Source organism: Anoplopoma fimbria, chromosome 2 (genome assembly GCF_027596085.1).
Source record: "Anoplopoma fimbria isolate UVic2021 breed Golden Eagle Sablefish chromosome 2, Afim_UVic_2022, whole genome shotgun sequence".
Lineage (NCBI taxonomy): Eukaryota > Metazoa > Chordata > Actinopteri > Perciformes > Anoplopomatidae > Anoplopoma > Anoplopoma fimbria.
The window spans coordinates 26,250,262-26,268,467 of NC_072450.1; the positions used below are offsets into that span (position 1 = coordinate 26,250,262).

Consider the following 18,206-nt stretch of genomic DNA (forward strand, 5'->3'; position numbering starts at 1 on the left):
GAGAGGTCACAACCTCTTCACATCCCAGGCCAGACTGCTTTACCCATGGCTTAACCCCAGCAGTATCAAGCAGTGCATTAAGTGTGTTATGCATGTCCAACCGCTGCTAGAAGACACTGAATTATTCATTTATTCAGACAGAAATATCCTGACATGGCAACCGCATGCTACATATGTAGGCCACACGGAAGAGAGGCCCATATTTATCTGCAGTAGTGTCACTCTTTTCGTTTCATGTCTCTTTAACCTTTATGGACTGTGACCATCATTGTAAAATAAAACCTTGGAAAATGCCATTAAAACCATCGTAACTGTAGAACCAAACTGAGCTTCCTTCCTGTTGTGTTCGTGCTCCAAGTAAACACCCTGAGGTTCGACACATTTGTGACAGTTTGTATGACAGATGTAGCTTCAAATCCCTCATAACACAAGAGTGTTCCTCTCGGAACATGAGGCAGTGCTTTTTAATAAAAATAAATTATAATATGAATAAAATATTCCCAGACAAAGAAATGAATAATAATAATGACAATAAAAAGGCAGAGGTTTTACTCAAATATCACACTCCTCCCTCTCACATCAAGTTAAGTTGAATTTTCTCATTTCAGGGAAATTGATTTCTCTGCGGTGTCAACGCAGTCATTTCCTTCTCTGACACGGACGGGTTTGACGGTTGTGAAGTGACTTCAATCTTGACCCTCCGCACATGTCACATGACCCAGCTTTATATAATGAAAGAAATAGAGCACAGTAGATTTATTCCCCCTATCAAGACGTCTTTGTAGGTTCTATTGCTGTGTCATATTTTACGACCCACAATGTAACACACTTGTGACAAAATGTTATATTTATGGTCATCCAATTGAGAAAAAAGGTGCTTTAACCTGAGCCCTTCCGCAGGGAGGTGAGAGGTCAGAGAGCTTATCCTAACTAGTTGTAAATTGCTCTAAAACTGGAGCTAAATGGCTAAAATATGCAACGTCAACACATATATCTAAAGCACGATAGTGTAGCTGCGAAAATAAAATAAAATAAAATAAAAGACAGACACTGGAGAGAAGAGAAAGAGACAAGGATAGATAGAGAAGGAAAGATGTGCAGCAGCACATTACACTAATGGACATCCACTGTGGTGCCCTGGGCTTAGAGCGGATTAGAGTTTACCACGTCACTAAGGACACTGACACACACACACACACACACACACACACACACACACACACAGACATATCTACAGCAGATACACAATAGGCTAATCCGCTATACCTTGGTTACATGCACAACTAGGTCCATGTGCACGCATGTGATGCGTTCGCATACACATAAAAGACAAATAAAATGGATGAATGTCTTCATCAATGTTACCAACATAAAAACAATCTACATGTATAGTTATTTGTGGTTCATTAAATACAACATTACTTAACTATAAAATGATAACATAATGTTTTGTTATTGAATCAGTTCTTCAGCTCTTCACATGCCCTTATTATAGAAGTGATTTGCTGCTGGACCAATAAATAACACAAACATGCTTTGTTGAGCACTTAGGGCTCCACAGTGGATGTTAAAACCAAGAGCTCCCTCTGCTGGAATTACGTATTGATTTTTTTCTTGTTTGGCTGGACAGTGATGTTAAATTGGCACACTACCAATTTTGCTATTTAAGTTTAGTTTTCTCTCTCTCTCTGTGAGCTCATCCTTACCTAACATTTTGCGTTACAAAGTGGGCGTGTTGAATTTGAAAGATGTGGTTGCCTTTGGTCATGGAGGGTCTAATGAAAGATGCTATCAAGTTGCATTATGGGAAGTGTAGGATCCAGGGTATTTTGGTCTCAAACCAACATTTGAGCTGATAGTCAGGTCCAGTCCTCAGGATGTTTCCTGTCACACACTGGATGCAATTTACTCTCAGGAGGTCTCAAACACCTTTTTATAGATGTAGCCCTGGTGAAAGTTAAAAGAAGTTCCTATCAAAGTTTAAATAAAATAACTCAGGAAGGCAACTTAAAACTGAAAGTAATTTAGTTTAATAAAAATAGTTAACTGATAAATGAAGATAATTTAGTCATAAATAAACTATAATATAAATATGTGAATAAGAGTTTAAACTAACAGATCCAAACAATACTGAAGACAAACGGTGGGGTTAACTAGGTTAAAGTTAACGGAAGAACACAGTGATTGTGCCTTAAGGACGCGAAATGTGATTGAAGAGAGTAGGCTGAGAGGTGGGTCAATCAGTGTGCACCTGTAGGGATTGGGGGTTAAAGTTTTATCAGTGACGGAGAAAAGAAGAGGACGCCACTGGAGCCAGGGTTTTCTATGTGGATGACTCTTTATTTTGGTTATTATCCCCGGAAAGGGTAAATATAATTTGGAACAATTTAAACTTAAACAGTAAACTGTTATTTATGTTAAACGAAGGTTGTCTGTGGTCAATTATTTAATTGTGAAGGGCCGTTGCTCAGTTTTTGTTCCTTACTCGGGTAAATAAATATTAACATAAACCGGTAAACCTGTTTGGTAGTTACCTTTTTATCAACACGAACCCAAACACTCCATCATATATAGTGATGGGGTGCTACATAGACATTACATTACATTACACTACACTACATTACATTACATTACATTACATTACAGTCATTTAGCAGACGCTTTTATCCAATGCGACTTACAATAAGTGTATTCAACATAGGTATTCAAGAGAACTACTAGTCACCAGAAGTCATAAGTGCATCTCCTTTCTTAAACAAGCATCTAAGAGCAGAAACCAGAGCAAAAGTACAGAAACAAACTAATACGAATACAATAAGTGCAGAAACAAACTAATACGAATACAATAAGTGCAACAAACTAATACGAATACAACAAGTGCAGAAACAAACTAATACGAATACAATAAGTGCTGATGTAAAGTTTTATGTTGAGCTCTCATAAATAATCACATTGGGAAGTATCCTGTAGCAATGTAAGGCTGATTAGATTAAATATTTATGTCTAATTCCCACTGGATGCCAAAGTGAACTAATCCTGTCAAAACCAAAACACTAACGACGGTCATCACTTACAGTGAGTGGTGCACTCTACAGCAGTGGTTCTCAACCCCTAACCACAGCATACAAATATATGGTTGATGCAAATATGTAATTCACAGCGCTGTGCCATCAGTGACTTATTAACCTGTCAACACTGAACATTGCATTGTTGCGCTTCATTGCAGCCCACTGCTCCTCCGGGATGGGTTAAATGCAGAGAAATAATTTCCCCATTGTGGGACTAATAAAGGCTTAATTATTATTATTATTATTATTATTATTATTATTATTCAGTTTATGAACTTACACTTATATTTTATTGAATATTTATCAAACAACTATTTTTAAAGAATTTTTTGAATGGATGCTAATTTTAAATATATATATTTTTAAATCTCAAATATGTAATTCACAGCGCTGTGCCATCAGTGACTTATTAACCTGTCAACACTGAACATTGCATTGAATTCAGTTTATGAACATATATTTTATTGAATATTTATCAAACAACTATTTTTAAAGAATTTTTTGAATGGATGCTAATTTTAAATATATATATTTTTAAATCTCAAGTACTACCCCCCATTCGAGAACCACCGCTCTACAGCGCATGGACCCACGTGATTAAGAAACGGACCAATCAGCGCTGAGGACTCCGAGCGTTCGGCTCTCTCCGTCAGTCACATGACCCCGCGTCGCCGTCCCTCGCGTTTGTCCGTCCGTGCCGAGTCTCACAGAGGACGGTCAGCTTCCACAGCGGCACCATGATCCGAGCCGCGTTCCGCCTGGCAGCCACAGGGGCCCGGGGTCTGGCTCGGTCACGACCCGGCTACACAGGTAGGCCCGCCCGCTCTCACCCGTGCCGTGGGATCAAACACGCGTCCAATGGGCTCGCTCTCCTAGCCGCCTAGCTCAGATACTACTGTATTAGTGTGTAAAGCTAACTCCGGGTGACATTGACTTATGTTCGTGGTCTGCTCAGCTTGTGGTCTTCACCCGGACATGCTCCTGTAGTCCAGCCTCACAAATCATGTTTTAAATGAACCGGGAAATGAGTACTGTCAGAAGAAGTCACGACCTTGTGATGACCCTCCTCAGTGAGTTCAGGAGCGTCACTGCCCGCAGGGTGCGCGCATCTGCTGTAACGTGAATCATCGTTATGCACATACAGGACCAGTCAAAAGTCTGGACACCTTCTCCTTCAATGGTTTTTCTTTATTTTTTTTTTATTTTTTTCTACATTGTAGATTAATATTGACATATTATATAGTTATACTATATATATATATATATATATACAGTACCAGTCAAAAGTCTGGACACACCTTCTCATTCAATGGTTTTTCTTTATTTTTTATTTTTTTCTACATTGTAGATTAATATTGACATATTATATAGTTATACTATATATATATATATATATATATATATACACAGTACCAGTCAAAAGTCTGGACACACCTTCTCATTCAATGGTTTTTCTTTATTTTTATTTTTTTCTACATTGTAGATTAATATTGACATATTATATAGTTATAATATATATATATATATATATATATATATATATAGTACCAGTCAAAAGCTTGGACACACCTTCTCCTTCAATGGTTTTTCTTATTTTTATTTTTTTCTACATTGTAGATTAATATTGAAGACATCCAAACTATGAAGGAACACATATGGAATTATGTGGTAAACAAACAAATGCTCAACAAACCAGAATATGTTTTATATTTTAGATGCTTCAGAGTAGTTGAATGAGAAGGTGTGTCCAAACTTTTGACTGGTACTGTATTTTGATTAGCATATTTCTTATTCAGCAAAGTATCACTATGAATCTTCTTTTCACCGAGGAACTACAGTATTAGAAGCGCACATAAAACAACACTCAGTGTCCAAGTTTATTAGGTACATCTAGTGGTAGAAACTAAGTTTAGTTTACTTGGCCTACACGTTTGAAGTACTTGGACTTACTTGAGTATTTACATTTTATGCTTCTTTATACTTTTACATACAGTACCAGTCAAAAGTTTGGACACACCTTCTCATTCAATAGTTTTTCTTTATTTTTATTTTTATTTTTCTACATTATAGATTAATAATGAAGACATCCAAACTATGAAGGAACACATATGGAATTATGTGGTAAACAAACAAATGCTCAACAAACCAGAATATGTTTTATATTTTACATTCTTCAAAGTAGTTGAATGAGAAGGTGTGTCCAAACTTTTGACTGGTACTGTAACTAAATGTACTTACAGTTGACTATGGAAGTCTTAAGGGCCTTATTGTGTGACCTGGTTTGATGCTGATGTTCTCCCACATGATCTCTGTTTTGAACTGAGAGCTCTTACTGTATTGGGGTGACTGTTCAGACTAAGATAAAATAAGATAATCCTTTATTAGTCTGCTGGACTAATAAAGGATTATCTTTTCGGGGAAATTTAGAGGATTACAGCAGCATAGATATAGTGCAAACAAGATAATTAGTAGAAAAAACAAACAAGTATTTAAAATAAGTAAGTAAGTAAGAAAAATAAAAAATCCACAATAACTAAAAAAAAATCTTTTAAATACAGACATACATAATAATTATAGTTATAGTATTGCACAGATTTATTAGATGTATTAGTGTTTTGTGTTGTGGTCTACTGGGATGGCAGTAAAGCTGACAAGGTGCAATCCACTTTGGTTAGTTCCAAGAAATTGCATGTATCTATGTTTATTGTATAACTTTGGGTCGAATTACAAACTGTTATAGTGTCAATATGATGTTTTGAGGAAATGAGATAGGAATGAACAGAAATCATGGAGTCTGAATTATGTCAGTCCCAAGTTGTGTGTTGGGAAAGCGTGGCATTACAAAATTGTGCCAAATAAATTGTGGATTATCAAAATTGTAGGTTTACTGCTTCACGCATTTACGTATTTTTGGGGTGGTTGTTGTTTTTGAAGTTCAAGCTGTTTCACCCGGATGTATTCTAGAAGTCACGTGACTTATCACTGAGTGTCTTTAATAGAACTGAAACCAACCTGCTCTACTAAGACACGTGTATAGACCTGTATCAAGTACAAGTTTAAAATTAGCTTCTTAGGCCCACAGCATCAGACAAACTGATTTATGCAATGTAGCTGATTTTGTTTTTTTAATGCAACCTGCTTTTATTTGAGTTTGTGATAGAGCTTTACAAGAATAATGTAACAGTGTGCACTTCAGTTTTAAAAGTGTCATGATGGTGCTGTAAGTCTGAATAAGGGTTAAGAACAGCTGTTAGATGTTTTACATAAGGGGCCATTTTACTCCTAAAACAAGTCACCCATGGCAAATTGTCTCTGTTAAAAGTTGCCTTGCTCGCTGACAGTCATATGAAAACATCAACCATTATGTGACTTAAACGCTTTTTGAATACATACATTGGATGTTCTGTTTTGCCAGCTAGACTCTTTTAATTTCATGTGACTTATGATAAGTCAAGGCTTATAACATAACTATAAAAAGTTTTGATATGTTATTATCGCTGACTGAAGTGCCAGAAATTGGAAAAAGTCAAGTATTAAAGTGCCTGGCCAAGTTACTAATATTGTATGCTTGTTTGATAATGTATTTACTCATTTCAATAAAAACTGGCCAATTCTAGACATGCACAATTCATGTATTGCTGCTTGTTTGGATCCTTAAGAAAAAAAAGACATTTGTATATTTAAACATTATAAGTATTTGTTGTAGGTTCTTGAAACTTCTGTATTGTCACTAGTATTCAAAAACATTTGAATCTCAACGCTCTGCGTCGTGTTTTCCAGCTCCATTGGCCTCCAGATGTTACTCCCATGGCAAGGTGGAGTCAGACGAGGAGTTTGATGCCCGTTGGGTCACTTACTTCAGCAAGCCCGACATTGATGCCTGGGAGCTGAGGAAAGGTGACTTTGTCGACAATTTGTGCTTCCTTTTTTTGGATAATTTGTCTTCAGGCTGTTGTTCCTAGTTTTGTCATTGTCGAGGTTCTAGCTGGACTCATTTGAAAAAGAAAAAAAAAAAAAAAGTTCTGTTAATATCGCAACCATGTGAAGTAAATTTGGCATGGACCCCTGTAACCCCCAATAGCAAAATGGGAATATTGTATGGGTTAATGGTTCATCAGATATTGTTTTTTTCACTCTCTTTAATTGTTGGCATTTGATTTCCTATTATTGCTGATGCTTCAAAGTAATGTGGCTTTTTTTCATTAATTAAAGGAATGAACACCCTGATTGGGTATGACCTGGTACCTGAGGCAAAGATCCTGGATTCGGCACTACGGGCTTGCCGGAGACTGGATGACCTGGCCAGCGCCATCCGCATCCTTGAGGCCATGAAGGTGAGGGACCGTCCCTTAAAGGGTTCTTTTAGGATTTACCACAAACATTTTCTCTTAACTTTGTTTCAGTGTTGAAATCTTACTCCTGGTCTGTCAGGAGTAAGATTTCAACTCTGAAACAAAGTTTGATTCATTCAGCTTGAATGAGAATCACCTTACCAGCACAGGGACACATTAAACTTTTCCACATTGGGAGTTCATATTTTCACATGTTAGTTAAGAAATAGACCTAACAGTTTCAGCAGAAATAAGACACAAATAAAACCCAAAACCCAATTAGTAGGATCAAAATTATATAATATATTTGTTTAAAAAATATATACAATGAAAGCTATATATACACACACACACAAACGTATAATGCGACACTCCTAATAGCAAATGAATCACAACATTTTATCGTTTGAGACTAACTATTGCTTCTTGCTGCCAGGTTTGCAGGTATTGTGCAACGAGTACAAGTTATGTTTTAAGGTTTTAAAGAAAGAGAAGTTATGGACCAGTCATCTAGGAGTTTGCACTAGGTTCGTCTAGGGAGCCCAATGTGTATGAAAAAAACCACTGAGAAACAAAAATTAAGTTTTAACCAAGCATTTGTATTTGATATTTCATCAAAACAACATTAATTCATACATACATTTGTCTTTAGAATATAGAATATAATGGGGCTCTTGGACGTCAGCAGGGTGAATAAATAAAGGATTCAGCTCATTCCAGTGATCAGTTCATTTCCTATCACACTACTCGTGGGAAGGAGAGGGGAATTGTTTCTTCCAAATTCATTGGGTAGCTCGCCATCAAACACTTTGTCTGGATGATTCGAAACCCACCGAAGATGGTAGACACAAAAACCTGACCTACAAAAGGTCACAAGGCACAATTAATTTATCATCAACTTAAAGATATGGTAATGAAATACTTTTCTTATGTTGTACAACATCATAAATGCAGTACAACAATAAATTAAATCACATTAGAAATCAATATTTAACAAAGAAAGTATTAACTGCATTAAAGTCAACAGCAATTAACACATCAATTCCTCAAACAAAAAGGAAAACAACCCGAAATACTCACAGGGCTAAAATTAAAAACCCGGCTGATACATAAACCACACAAATGAATGATTAACTTTCATTGGTCTCAAATCATCGTTTTCCCTATGGGAGTTTTGTATTACAACCGTTACGCTAACGCTAATCGCTACAGACTTACAGTACATCAACTCACCGCTGCCTGCAGAGGATCACACACGTGTAACATGAAGAGCTTCAGCCTTGCCGTCCGTCAGAATGCAATGAAAACAGGAAGTTACTCGACATGACCCGGATATTTATTACACAACGGCTGTCAGGGATTGGCTGGACACTTTACTGCTTAATGTTATTTTATTAAGCAAATCTTAAACCAGGAAAAAAAAATTTAAAGAGCTAAACTTCCCTGGGTTACAATTGCCTGTGACAGAATTCTCTACATTTGTTGTTATTTGTGTTTTGCAGGACAAAGCCGGCCCCCACAAAGACATCTATCCCTACCTGATGCAAGAGCTGAAGCCAACCCTGTCAGAACTGGGCATCTCAACACCAGAAGAGCTGGGCATTGACAAGTTATAGACTGTCGAGGTGAGACTGCACTATACTACTACATGTTTAATTCAGAAGGCAATGTGTGCTGTCTGTATGTGTTTGTGGTCCTACACTATAAATGTACAACAGACTATGAATTATGTTGCATATAATATATATATGTGTGCTTGCAGCTGACAATATCTTGTGTTCCTCTTTCCTCAGGTCATTTGATGTATAAAGAGATGAGCTCTCCTGATTCTCTCCTGTCAAATATGTCTATATTGTTGATTAAATCCATGCCCTGTTGTCTAGAAAATGGTGGACCTAATAAAGAAAACCAATAATTTAGAATGTGTGTTTTATTTTCTGGAAAAATCGTTGAATATTTGTTATTTAATTTTTTTGACTCATCGTATCAGGAAAAGCACAGGTGTAATTAAAGTTAAATATTAAGTAAATAATTTCATGTTGGCTGCATTCCATTTAGGAGCTCCCTGCTAACATGATTGCTTCTTCACTGGCATAGCTTACTGGGCTATTTATATGGATTGGGGTCGTCAATATTTTTAGTCCCACCTTTGCTAGGACGGGAAGAAACGTCTGTTGTGAAAAAGGACTATTATGCAACTGCAGGAGGGTTAAGGACTATAAAACCACAATTTTTTTTATCCCCATTTCGTGCTCTAATTAATGCTCAAACTACTAAGACCTGCAGATTTTGGTCAGTATTTACATTATCCACAATTTAACCCCTTTTATCTTAATAACTACATTTCCTTTTTGTGTTTATGTGAATCACATAATGTCCCCACTCCAACAGCAGAAGTGGAAATTTGAGCTATATGAAGACAATGCTTTAACCACAAAAAATACTTTTCCTAATTAGTGTTATATTTTCTATATTAAGCCTCACAAAGCAGAACATGATGTAACTTTCTCAGGGAGACAGACGAGGTTTTTTCTCAACAACCAGATGGCAACAGGAGGCTGTAAATCTGTCTCCTTGGTTGTTCACTACAATGGCAAAAGTCGGATAACAACAGCATGTTTTATGCCATTCAGTATTATAAATAATTATAGCAATATACTATAGCTGTTGCACCATTGGTACATTTTGGAAATGCAATGAATCTGTGGTAAACGGGAACATTGAGGTCTGACATTCTTTTGAAATGAAAAATTAGCGTGACAGGCATTCAGTTTTAGGTCAAAGGTTTAATAAAATTACTAATAATAATAATAATAATATATTTTATTTTTTGTAGTGCTTTAAAAAGGCTCTTAACATGTTAAAAACAATGTAAACAAGAGATGATATTTAGATTAGTGACAATAAACCACAAACACCACCACGGTTGAATCATCTTCTTGCACAACACAACATGTTTACAGGGACGAGTCGGCTTTTATTCTGAAGTCCTGACCGGAAGTGTTGTGCGGCCACAGAGAGCGCAGGTAGCACAGCCGGCTAACGAGCGACTCCTCTGCTGCTGGAGGAAAACAACCAAGTCCCCGCCGGTGGGGACGCGTGTCATCATGGCTCTGCTGCTGTGTCGACCGTGACAACTCACGACAACATGATGAACGACATCCTAGAGGAGCCGGAGAGGGACAACCTGCTCGAAGCGCACCCGGAGCCACAAGTCCTGTCGGTAATGTCAGCTAATGTGCTAATATGCTAATGGTGGCTAGCTGGCTAGCTTAGCATCAGCCCTCTGACAGCTATTCAGATGAGAAAACATGCTTACTCTCTGTCGTTGGGTTTTGTACAAGTTCGTCTGTAAAAGACACCAGGTGACGTGATCGATGATCTGATGCACACGTGACATTGATCATATCTTCTTCTACACCGAATGGACTTCTGGGAAAAAAATGTTTTGAATCTAAAATATGATCAGGTTGGCAACATGAATAAACTAGTTTCATTGTTTTGTTCTTATTGTTGTTTTTGAATCACATTGGAGTTGAAAACTTTATAGTCTTTTCTTTAAACTGTCACGTGATGCCATTTAGTTCTTATTATTACATTACACTACATTACATTACATTACATTACAGTCATTTAGCAGATGCTTTTATCCAAAGCGACTTACAATAAGTGTATTCAACATAGGTATTCAAGAGAACTACTAGTCACCAGAAGTCATAAGTGCATCTCCTTTCTTAAACAAGCATCTAAGAGCAGAAACCAGAGCAAAAGTACAACAAACTAATACGAATACAATAAGTGCAGAAACAAACTAATACGAATACAATAAGTGCAACAGACTAATATGAATACAATGGAGCTGTTCCTTTCACTGCCCTGTAGGCTAGCACCAGAGTCTTAAACTGGATGCGAGCTCTTACAGGGAGCCAGTGTAGAGAACGGAGAAGGAAGTTGTGTGGGAGAACTTGGGGCGATTGAAGTCTTATCAATTACTTGGTAACAAACATGAATGTGAAATACAGATTATCCTTCATTTCTCCTTTCCCAGGGGCCCAGTAATGGCACAAGACCTAAGACCGCTGATGGAGCGATCAGGCCGCTGGAGAAAAGAGGACCTTACATCATGTCCAGAGTTCCAGCAATCCACCTCAAACTACGTAAGCATTTTCCTGACTCATCATGACCAGTGCCATTATTATGCTCGTCTGTAGATCAGGAGTCTTTTCGCTATTGTTCAGCTGTGGTTCACACTGTTGAACGAAGCACAAAATAAGACAGCCAAAGACTGCTGAGTGTGCAGTTGTCAGGTCTTGAGAGTCCGAGTCATGTGACGCAGATGAGCAAAGTCTCCCACGGTTTCACTCAGACTGTGTATAGAAAGCGGTCCATTGAGTCAACTTTTCATAAAGTTGTTCACTCCCTACATTCATCACGGCTAAGGTCTTGATATCTTTATGTTATGCTCTGCTTAACTTCAACTTGTCAAGGTCTCTGCAACAAACATTTCTGCACTTTGTACTGCTTACTGACTGTTGATTGTAATTCTGATACTTATTTAGCATATACGAAAAAAGAAAGAACTTGTGTAGCTACAGATTCCTTAGTAAAGCATCGCAAATGTCATGGACAAGGAGGATTTCCACTCAGATAAGAGGTGATGTTGGGTTTTATGCACGGTAAAGTGTCGACAGTGTGACTCTTGTCATGTGAGATTGCAGGGACGCATTGTAAAAGACACATGACATATTCCACAGATTCTTTAGTTTCTTTTTTAAATATGTTCACAACTTCTTCTTCATCAAGTAGGAGAAAATTAAATAAGTGGTGGAACTGAGTTTATCTGGTGGTATCCTGAAACATCATTGACTTTTGGCATCTTAATTCATCTTAAACACATGCACTTTAATGTGCATTACATAATGATTTATATTTTTTTAAAAAAGCAAAGTTTGGTTCATTGGAAAGAAGAAAATGTGATTTTAATGATATAATTCTGCATTTCACCAGTTTTGCAGAAAACACTCTTGATTGAAATGTCCTCACACCACAACACCTAAAAATGGATAAAAATAACAGGGATGTCAGTCGTTGTCAAAGACCTTACACTTGCTGAAGAGGTGTGAGGGAAGTTTCATGAAGCTCAAGTCCTACACTTCAGCAAGAATATTTCTTCAAGATATGGTGTTATCAGCTTAATAATCCTCATATGTGACCTTTTGCATTGACTGTCATCCAGTCAGTCCTAGTTGGCACCAAAAATGTTTGTTATTCTTTTCAGAGAAACACAGGGAGATGGCAAGGAAGGCCCTGAAGAAGAAAGCCCTCTCACCGGGACCTCCAGTGATTCATCAGCCCAGGCAAGGAGCCAAGAGGTACGAGGAAGAAAGAGGAAGCAATGTGAGCTTAAAGCTTGGGTTTGTTTCCCATGATTGTTATTACAGTTTCCTGTTCTCCTTTTAGGACGGTGAAGTATAACAAGGGCTACGCTGCTTTGAGTCAGCACGCTGAGGACCCTTTGGTTGCAGTGGACTCAGACAGGTAAGGTTACACCAAGTATAGAGGTGGGGTCCGTCCGTTCTGGTGTCCACCATGAGGTCTACGGAAGTCAACGTCAAGAGACAATATATATCATTTTTTTAATCCCGCTTGAATTTTGCCATGAATGCGGAGGAGTGACGTAGAGATGCTGTATACGGCTCCGGTAGCAGCAGCGATCTGTCAATCACAGTAAGCCCGCCCTAAAGCATACACCACTTTATGTCAGTTTTACTCTAATTGGTCCATCATTTACTAAATGAGTATCATGCTGTATTGAAAAACACTTGAAATTAGAGATCAAGACAAAAAACTCATGTTTACAATGTTGTATCAATGGAATAAATCAAGTGAGATGTAGGGTCATTTTCTCATAGACTTCCATACAATCTGACTTCTTTTTGCAACCAGAAGAGTCGCCCCCTGCTGGTAAATAGAGAGAATGCAAGTTTTAGGACACTTACGCATCAGCTTCACTCGGCAGAACCAGAGGTTGCCGCCTGGTGTGTAGTCTTTCTAACTACGTATTTTTACACTCTCATACTTCAACAGTTTTATGACAAAATGCGAATTTGTTCACATGCAAAATAATCTTTTTAATTGATAAAAGTGTAATTCATGGCGCAATTCAAGCAGGCTCAAAAAATATTTTCGCTCTTACAGTAGACTGCGGTATATATTTTTTCTGAAACAAGGTCTCATGGTGGGCCACCAGAAGGGGCGGGACTACGCCTCTTTAAACAGGTGATATCGTTGTTAAATGCCTTCTATATGCAGTAAACTTATATACTTAAATACTTCCTGATCTACTGTTACCACTTCTTAGTAAAACCATGTCACCTGGGCGTGTACCAGTTCCAGTTAGCATTTTTGGCATATTCCAAGCTCTAATGTCCCTGAATAAATTTCCAGTTGACACACACACACACACACACACACACACACACACACACACACACACACACACACACACACACACACACACACACACAATTGTTAACATCAGAATGACAGAACCTGTTGTACTTGTCCTTACAGCGATGAAGAGATCGATTTTGAGCAGTATTCCTCAGGATACTCTTCCGCTGAGGTGAGTTTACCCCTCGGGACCTAATAATAATATATAAGGGGTTAAAAGGAACAGGTTTGTCTCGAAGTGATCTCAGTCTATAAAACAACTCATATAAAAGGGCTAGAAGTAAACATTTAGAATTGGGGCCAGATCTTGTCTTTGTTTGCTTGCTTTCAGACATATTTTAGGAACAGTATATACTGAGAACAAAGGATGCGTTTCATTTTTGACCCTACTATTCCGTCACACACACACACACACTGAGCCTCTGACTGTTTCTTGACCTCAGATATGTAGCTATGGTTGTTTCCCGCTGCCTTTTTAGTGGAGCTCAGTCTTACTTGTTTAGTAGCATTGCTGTTGAGTGACTAGACATTTCCTCATAGCCATGATAACTTCAAAAAGTACATTTAAATTCAAAGTTATAGTTGGTTCATTGGTAGGGCATGAATATTTGTATTTGAAGGGGACTGAGTTTTTTTAAAAACATTTTAAGTAAATATATATTTTTTAAAAAGGGTGTTTCCTACCAGTTAAAAATACTTTTCTTACAGTTAACATTAACAGAGGACTGTTGGCATCCCTGGAAACTTAACTCAATTAAATAAGATCGATATTTTTCTTGGCCTGGATAATCCATTTATAGATACAATTTTTCTTTGCCTAGCTACTCAAGTAACTCTGCCTCATTTAAAGGTTCTTAATACCGTATTCAATAATGTATCATTGCTAGCTCTTAAAATGGCGACTGCTGAGCCAGCGGCTTGCAGGAAACGGTGCTAACTGTGCTGAGAGCGCTAACAGTGTTAACTTTGGAGGGGAACCAGAGGGTGGGTGCTACGCTACGCCGACGACACCGGCGGTCAGAACTACGTTTGTAAGCTGTAACCCCCCCACCTGATTTTTCTAAGTTGCACATGGAAGAGGTAGCTAAAGCATTAATAACATGTATTAACTTTGGGTCATAGCAACAGGCACAAGTAATCATGGGGTATGAAAAGGTCCTAATATACACAGATTAACCTGAGTGAGATGCGTACCAGGTTTAGCCATCTTACTCTGATGTGTGTGCGCCTTATAGTGATGGCATGTCTTCGCTCTCCAGGTCCATCCTGATTTAAGCAAGCAGCTTCTCCAGGACGGCTACCGCCTGGACGAGATCCCCGACGACGAGGACCTGGACCTGATTCCGCCCAAAGCCATGGGCTCCTCCGTGTGCTGCTGCTCCGAGGGCCCGTCCTGCTCCATGCAGTGACGCCCGGCGCCGTGACTCCGACCTTTATAAAGGTTAGGCACCAGTTCCTGTCCTGGACTTTAGTCACCGGTGCCTGAGGCCCTCTCTTTCTCTCTAACCCAGCTCCGCCGCTGTGCTGCCTGAGGACTTTCAGCTGTAAAGCCAAACCCCCCGTTCATGCAGGACCACGTGCACCGAGAACGCTCAACCCACGTGAAAAAAACGCGGACGGACACAAGAACAAGCCTTATTCACTGTGACCCCAAAGCTTGACCTATTTTTTTGTTTGTTTTGATCTTCATGAAATGCTAATTATGCCCATGCACCAAAGGCAGTGGTTGTGCACATGATGGGATAGGTCCTCATTGAACCAATGGGGAGATAGTTACTGTCTTTTCCCGCTACGGCAAACAGGTCTGCAGCCACCTAAAGCATTACATGCTTACATGTTGTGCTTTAACACTCAACCATTGGCAACATTTATATTTTCCAGTTGTTAACTAACTGCTATATGAAGGCACCTCACATTATCATTAACTTCCCTGACTATTGTTGCATTAACTGGATGTTAATCTGTTTTTCTTTAATGTTTCTGTCTTCAAAAATTCCGATGACATCTAGTCTAATGAAAAGAACAACTAAATGATATGTTTTTTTAAAATATAAAGCAGAGCACTACATTGAAATAGAACTTGAGATAATTGAGTGAAACCACTTAATTTTTTCAAAGCACACGTGTAGTTATTATTTTTTTCAGCTAAAATTGCTATCTCCAAAAACCTGAAATGAAGTGTTGGAGAGAAGCCTGGCCCAGGATTATCTTCTGCTCCTCCCATATTGTTTTTATCTGTGACTGAGAAGACAAAGAGTTTATTGGTCTTTACAAGCTGTCAGACGGCTACATACCAAGAAGAGAGTTGTCCTTCAAAGTGATCCACCTTTTCTAAGAGTACCAAACGTTACACTGCTGTGTAAGGCACAGACGTGTAAGCAATTGAGTTACTTACGTGCTTTGACAGAGGAACCAATTTAATTTACAATCTCTGTATTGTATAAATAAATTTAACTCCAGAAACTTGTTAAGGAAAAAAGCTGTTACAAAAAAGAGTCAAAAGCAAAATATATTTAAAATCCTCATAAAAGTGATCTTGTCATCTTAAGACATTTGTGTATTTGGTTCGATATCTAATATGTTTCTAATTTAAATTTCCCCTTTTTTTTAGAAAAAACTATTTCGGTTGGATGGTAAGAATTTGAAAAAATAGATTTTATTGATTATATTGTCGGTCATCTTAACTGCATCAAGAGTGTGTGGAGGGCAGATTTGAATTACAATACTTTATTTATTTATTTATAAGTATACTCATTTGAGACACTAGATGTAGTTACAGCTCCAAACCAGTAAACCACATTTGCATAAGGATTAAGGTATTTGTCTACACTTGTTTTTTGCTACCCATATTTACATCAGTTGGTGTTTGTATTATTTCCTGTTTTTTTTGTTGTGGTGTCTGTTACCATCTTCTACACAATATACACAGATGTGCTGAAAATGGCAGTACTTTTTCTTTTCACACAAAAATTGTATGTGTTCAATCTTGTTGCAGTCTGGGTCATACTTTATTTTTTATTCATTAACAAAAAAAAAAATCAATATCAGAGCAAGTGACTGATCAATTTTACCCTGTGTGTATGACTGTGAGACTAGAAAGTTATTTGCCTTTTACGCAAATTTGTAAAATAAACACTAAGTTTAAAGATTGCACAACTGTTTTAGTGCATAGAGGATAAAGTCAGGATAAATGGGTGGCTGCTGTTTCACATACCTGCAGGCCACACGTAACTCTCAGTCATATAAATGAACGCTATAGCAGACCACTTGACCGCCATAAAGAATTACAATGACAGAAAGGAGTATGATATTTTGTGTTTGGAAAAAAGTAGGAAACTCGATTTGTCCTTCCAAGAGTCCGAATTAGTTCACAAATTATGTGAAAGACTTTGTTGTTGAAAAATGTTACATTATCATCATGAGTGTTTTTCCTCTCTCCATTCCTCCATTGTTCTAATGCGGGTGATATAGAAATAAAAGTGGATTCTGCTATTACACTAAGTGTGACTCACTTGATACAAGTGTGAGGTAAATGCTTTAAATGCGACCGCTGTATTTAAAGTGTAGCGACCCCTGGCCCTGGATCTGCACCATGTTTCTCTGTACACAAATATTGCACTTAACACCAGTGGTCAGTAGCAAGTACACTTGACTCACCTGTACTATGCAATTATTTGGACAATCTGCTTGTTATACAGCATTGTGACAATGTCGTGTTATTGAGTGCTTAATGCAATAACTCAGTTATTTTACGATGGTTAACACTAACCTTTTTATTTTTATTTGATTGTACTGTTTATTGGTTTACATTATCAAAATAAAACTATTATCTATACTTCCGTGTGTATAACTCTGATTATAATTATTAATTATTATAAGAGTTAATATATCAATGAAGCTTTTTTGATTCTTGGATCTTAATTAGTTATATGTATGGTCGTTGTTTCCACAAGGGGGCAGCATGGAGCCATTCTGCTTTCTCAATGCAATAAGATAAGAGATAAGATAAGATAATCCTTTTTTTACATTACATTACATTACAGTCATTTAGCAGACTTACAATCAGTAGTATATTACATATCATCATTTACCTGCTGCACTTCACTGTTAGGCCCCATACAATTATTCTTTTTTAGTTTTATTTCATTTAAACATTGCATCATAATCACTGCCATGTTATTTAGCATGCAGAGAAATAACTTGTTGTTTTTTTTTTTTTATTTTTTTTTTTTAATCAAGATTATGCTACTATTACTGCTACTTTCACATACTTACCATCTACTGTTTAAGCCAATAAATGCTATTTTATAAAAAAAACGAATGTATGAATAAATTACAGGTCAACCGACTCAAT

The 18,206-nt window shown here is 37.6% G+C and overlaps 2 protein-coding genes across 2 annotated transcripts; both read left to right on the forward strand.

Moving 5' to 3' along the window:
- The first annotated feature begins 3,712 nt into the window (after positions 1–3,712).
- Positions 3,713–9,321, forward strand: LOC129104910 (cytochrome c oxidase subunit 5A, mitochondrial-like). Its single transcript, XM_054615778.1, has 5 exons — positions 3,713–3,878; positions 6,849–6,965; positions 7,281–7,402; positions 8,902–9,024; positions 9,193–9,321. Exons 1-4 carry the CDS (start codon positions 3,806–3,808, stop codon positions 9,013–9,015), a joined length of 426 nt encoding a protein of 141 aa, XP_054471753.1. The 5' UTR covers positions 3,713–3,805; the 3' UTR covers positions 9,016–9,024; positions 9,193–9,321.
- A 1,055-nt stretch (positions 9,322–10,376) lies between these two features.
- On the forward strand, positions 10,377–17,666 carry fam219b (family with sequence similarity 219 member B). The gene is made up of 6 exons (XM_054614680.1): positions 10,377–10,622; positions 11,448–11,556; positions 12,678–12,771; positions 12,860–12,937; positions 13,973–14,024; positions 15,112–17,666. The coding sequence occupies exons 1-6, from the start codon at positions 10,548–10,550 to the stop codon at positions 15,259–15,261; spliced, it is 558 nt and encodes a 185-aa protein (XP_054470655.1). The 5' UTR covers positions 10,377–10,547; the 3' UTR covers positions 15,262–17,666.
- Positions 17,667–18,206: the final 540 nt, after the last annotated feature.